Here is a 6,000-nt window from a genome sequence, read left to right on the forward strand (position 1 = left end):
ATGTGAAAAAAACTTTGTATCTTACATATAACAAAGAGGATTTTTAAATCTCTTAAAAGCATATGACAATCTTCAATGGCTTTATTTATTGATATATATTGTTTCAATTTTGTAACTTTGTTTTAAAGAAGCTTTAGTTGGGGCAAAACCAGTTGAAAAATAAATTGATGAACCTGGCCTCATTGCCTGCTTTGCTTCACTTCTACTGTTAATAAGCAACTTTGTTTCATGGTTATACCCTGAAGACGTCTGTACATATCTATCAACATTTCTGTTTTCTTTACAGTTCTATTTCTGCCTTTATAAAGGCACAAATTGAAAAACAAAAAATAGATGAATTTCTTTGATTATGTACTATCACTCTTGTCAGAGAACTAATACTGCATATTTCTTTAAAAAAAATATGTTTCAAATTGAAGTACCACATAGTTAATTACTGATACATCTCAAACTAAACCTCTCGGTATTCTCCAATTTCAATATATAGTGCTTTAATGATACAATATTTATAAAAGGCTAGCAGCAGCCTTCATTTCAATTTAAGATTTCCTTTTCCTTAACCTGAATAACTTTCACTTGTAAATTTTCCATGTAATATGTCACAACTATTAAATCTTTCCCATTTGAATGTGATTTCTATGTAGCAATTATCATGACTTTAAATATTGTGAAGCCAAAGAAATATACTTGTTCCCCCTACACTAAACTTAATAATAAAAACATACATTTGTATGTGATGTCAAAAAAAAAAAAAAACAAGAAAAAAAAATCATAATAACAAACTACTCCCATGAAGTGACTCACTGGAATCTTGATATTTTCGTAAACCATCTCCCCATAATTTTATTTAGGGTCAGTTAGGTCATTATAATTGGAAACCACTTTACTCTGGAAAAAGTTTTGGAGGCCAACAGAGTTATTCCCCTTCCATCTTTTTAAGAATATCTCGAGAAAAGAATTTTAAAATAGTAGAATCAGTGTTGTGATAAATTAGAATTATAAAGAAAAACTGAAAGCTATCAACATAAATAAGAAACATGAAAGTTTTTGTCTTTTTTTTCTATTTAAGTGAACATTTCAGCTTCATCTGAAGTTACATAAGGACTATAAGATGAAAAGCAATGTATCTCCTTGATTAGATTTGTTACAATCAGAACATAAAAAGTGATATATCGCGATTTTCATTTATAGTAATATTGTCATCTGAATTCTACTGTACAGGTATACAATTAACAAGTAACCAAAATAGCATTAAGTTTTAAATTTACTCAACTAATAATGGCCAATTCTATAACAGGAGGCCAAATGGGCCAGATTCATCCATTTGATAGTCAAAGCTTTTGCAATATAAAATTTATTCATATACAACCGGATCTTTTTCTGGAGGACTTCAATACTCATGATTTTCAAACATAGCAAGACAACTGAATTATAAAGCTATATTCAATAATTCTGCCTACTTTCAAATAAAAAACTCTCCAAGCCTTTAAGTAGCAAAAATTGTCTGAATTTTATCAATATGGAACTTGAATATGGTAAAGCCACTTTTTTTTTAACTAACTTTGTCAGGTTCCATCCCAGGACCAATAACTGACAGTGAAATATCATGATGCTTTGTGGTTAATCAGCAGAAATCATTCAGTGTTTTAACAAAATTGTCAAAAATACTTCACATCAGCATCTCAGACTGATACATTGTTGTTTCTGAGTTTCATGATTTTTAGAAGTAAATGTAACAAACAGTAAATGTATCATATCAGTGTTAAAATATTCTAATGTAGTTGTATTAATCATACTGATAGTAAATGTGTTATATCATATTGTAATATTGTATTTTCGTAGCAGTATTATTTATACTGATAGTAAATGTGTTATATCATATTGTAATATTGTATTTTCGTAGCACTATTATTTATACTGATAGTAAATGTGTTATATCATATTGCAATATTGTATTTTCGTAGCCCTATTATTTATACTGATAGTATATGTGTTATATCATATTGTAATATTGTATTTTTGTAGCACTATTATTTATACTGATAGTATATGTGTTATATCATATTGTAATATTGTATTTTTGTAGCACTATTATTTATACTGATAGTAAATGTGTTATGTCATATTGTAATATTGTATTTTCGTAGCACTATTAATTATACTGATAGTAAATGTGTTATATCATATTGTAATATTGTATTTTTGTAGCACTATTATTTATACTGATAGTAAATGTGTTATGTCATATTGTAATATTGTATTTTCGTAGCACTATTAATTATACTGATAGTAAATGTGTTATATCATATTGTAATATTGTATTTTTGTAGCACTATTAATCATACTAATAATTTATGTGTTATATTATCTTGTAATACTGCAGTTTTGTAATCATATCTAATCTTGTAATATTGTGCTTTATGTGAACTTTTAGTTGGAATTTGTTTTACAGAAACCCAATTACGTTTAAATGTCTTGATACTAAAGAACAAATTTGTATGGCTACAAATAAAAACTTAACTAATTAATGTTAAACATGCATGATATATTACAACTGTCTCACAAATAATCTATTTTCTTTTTTAAATGATTTTGTAGATTGAACTTCTCATTAAATGTGTCAGAAGTGTAACTGAATGAGTAATGAGAAACTTGTAAACAATCACATTATTTATCAGATCTGTGATACTTAAACTACTTTGAACATTATAAATATCTTCATTCCATCTGTAATCATATGTCTGTGTCGCTGCTATGATACAGAAAAATTCACCAGTCACATATCCTGGTTAGTGGTAGTGAAAATACACAAAACCATTCAAAAGGCAAGGCGTGTAGACCCCTACAATCATTTTTCCCAGTAAATGACATCATGAATTATTTGGTTACAGGTTCCAGAAACAGGATGTTTCCAGGTCTAATGAGGACCCATCTACAGATAGTTCTTAAGTACAGACAGAAACATAACCAGTTGAAGTTGGTTTTTAGGTACAGACAGAAACATAACCAGTTGAAGTTGGTTTTTAGGTACAGACAGAAACATAACCAGTTGAAGTTGTTTTTCAGGTACAGACAGGCACCAGTTACAGATAGTTCTTAGGTACAAACAGGAAAAAACAGTTATAGGTGGTTCTTAGGTACAGATGGAAAAAAGTTACAGGTGATTCATAGGTAAAGACAGACACCAGTTAATGGCAATTCTAAGGTACAAACAAAATCATTTACATGTATTTCTTATGTACGAACTTTAAAACAGTTACAGGTGGTCCCCAGGTAGACAGAAACTAGTCAAAGGTGATTTCTAGGTACATACACAGACCAACACTACTAACAGGTGAACTCCAGATCATTTAGACAGACATCACTTACAAGCAGTTACCATGATCAAAAGGTAACCAAGAATGAATGGTAACCAGGACCAGGTGGGTACAGGTAATTACCAAGAACAAGAGATTAATCAGAACAAATAGTTACCAGAAACAGGTGATTAAAAGTTCAAGTGATTACCAAGAACTGGTTATTTAATATGTATATACATCTCACCTATAAGTATACTACTATATGTAGTACAACTATAAAAGCAAATTACACAAAATGCACGTCCCTTACCAGCCCCACTGTTGTACTCTGGCATTAACCAAAATCAAAGTTATATCCACATTTACCAAATCTGTATCATTTCATAGATGATGTATTGCTTTAGGACCCAACAGAGGCGTAGCTATAATGTATGCTTGTATGCTTAAACATACACTCGAATTCCATTGAGATATATTTGCCCTACTTTTTTAACCTTACTGCACCCCTAGATCCCCTTAACCGGGGCTTCGCCCTTGGATCCTCTCTTGAAAGCATACACTCTTAAAAATGTTTTGCTACACCACTGCCCAAGAAACATGTCAAATGATGAACCACTTGTATCATTAAAATCTTACTTATTATTCATTAATTACAGTAGCTTGCATTATTGATCGTGGGCAATAATGAAAACGATGTCGTATTTAATTCACCACCATGACGAAATATTAAAACTAAATACGAAGTTGAAACCCACGTGTGCATGCAGCGTTGCACGTACATTTTCAAGTCGACATTCGTGCTGTCAGTGACATTTATAATAAGATTTAAATGTAAAATATGTACTTACAGAGTTTCTGTCAACTGGCTTTTTGAAATATTCCCGTTTACTTGCTGGAAGGGCATCATCTTGAGACAAGGACATATTCATTCACATAAATGAAGGTCGGGGATAGGGGCTACTCAAGTTGGCTCGTCTCTGTTGTTTATCATTAACATCATGATTATAACAAACGCGGAGGATTCCGGAGAGTTAATTACGGAACGAGTGGGGGATTGTACTCATAACGTTAATATTTAAACAACTAAATTTACAAAAGTAAAATTATATCATAAAAAAAATTAAAATTTATTATATTTAATATCCAATTCATATCAAACTGTGCCTTCTTTTAGGGACGTATGATATATATATATATATATATATATATATATATGTGTGTGTGTGTGTGTGTGTGTGTATATATATATATATATGTGTATATATTCGTCACATTTTCACTATATATACGTATATATATATATTAGTTAAGATTTTTTTGGCTCCTTCTAAAGAGGGCCTTCGGTGGCGTCCAACCAGCCGAAAGGTTTAAACTTTGTAATTCTTAAATTTGTTTCATGTATGTGATGTAACTACGTAATATACTATCTGGTGTCTAGATAAATGAGAGGATTGCCTCGAAAATGTGACAATTTACTAGTCGTATTGTCGTTATTACCGGCGCAACGAAATATCCAAAACTACTCAAAAATACCCCAAACTAGTAAGATGTATTCAGATGTGATAAATTTGCCACGTTTTGTGCTGAGTGTATTTCGTTCTCGTATCGAATTTAGCTGTATAGCGCCCATCCCCGTAACATCGGAATACGGACGGAAGATCAGTTTACGCTCCTTTACAATGTGACCATAATTGTTTAGGTATATCAGTTTGTGATTATGTGTAACTGTATAATTATCCGCTGTCAAATATTGTTCCTTGAAATACTGTTATAAATGTGAAAAAAATCATGATTATATATTACATGGATTGATAATAAACAAAGTTCAGTCTTACTCAAACCATAACTTCATCCTATATTGGAATTAAGTACAATAAGAACCATTTGATATTTAATAAAACGTTTTTTGCTATATTTTGATACAGTGCACAAAGTGCTTATCAATAAAATAATTCATTTTTCATGACTTTTACGAGAGTTGCCTCGAAATGACGTCTACATACAGGGTGATCTCATTACAAGGTTTGGTTTCGTTTTCTTGCAGAAATCGATACATCAGCCCAGAAACAAATAAATGAAGACATTACTTTCATATAATTACTAATGGTTCATGAAATTGATCTTTTCTCTATCATTTTATCATTCATTACCAAACTTCAAAATAATTTATTAAATAAGTATATATTCAAACCAGAAAATATCTTTTTAATTCCTGTAAATCTTTCAAATGTGAATTTGAAAAATACATATATCAATATATATAGTAATATTTCTATTATACTTTTTAAAATTTATTTCAATGATAAACGTATTTTAATATGAACCTGTCTTACATTTTTTATTCTGTTACTTTAACACATCTTATAAATTGTTAAGACAGAGCTGAGTCAAAATATAATCGGTGGACATTATTTATCATATTTATTAACATATCCATGTTAATCGGGAGATTAAGATTATTTACTTAAATAAATCATTGCCGATAATTATGTCTTTTTGTTGCTCTTTACGTGTCCCGATGTAGAGTAAATAAACACTATATACAGCCAAAACCGATCTGAGAGAGACGTAACTCACCACTAATGATGCCGCGGGTTAGCGTTATCTTTCATATTTGGAATATCTTTGAGTTTTTGGGTGATTGATAAGTCTTAGTAATTTTTGAGAAAGTTTTAGGGGTCTTTTTGTATGTTATGGTTGT

General features: G+C 30.2%; 1 protein-coding gene across 1 annotated transcript in view; it reads right to left on the reverse strand.

Annotated features, from left to right (window-relative positions):
- LOC132548612 (hexokinase-2-like) overlaps positions 1–4,253 on the reverse strand; it is a 50,755-nt gene extending 46,502 nt beyond the window's left edge. Inside the window, exon 1 of the mRNA XM_060212483.1 lies at positions 4,148–4,253. Coding sequence (XP_060068466.1) covers positions 4,148–4,228 — 81 coding nt within the window. The 5' untranslated portion in view covers positions 4,229–4,253. The remainder of the gene's footprint in view (positions 1–4,147) is intronic.
- Between the last annotated feature and the right edge of the window lie 1,747 nt (positions 4,254–6,000).

Source organism: Ylistrum balloti, unplaced genomic scaffold (genome assembly GCF_031769215.1).
Source record: "Ylistrum balloti isolate Yb309-2 unplaced genomic scaffold, AGI_CSIRO_Ybal_v1 Utg370020, whole genome shotgun sequence".
NCBI lineage: Eukaryota > Metazoa > Mollusca > Bivalvia > Pectinida > Pectinidae > Ylistrum > Ylistrum balloti.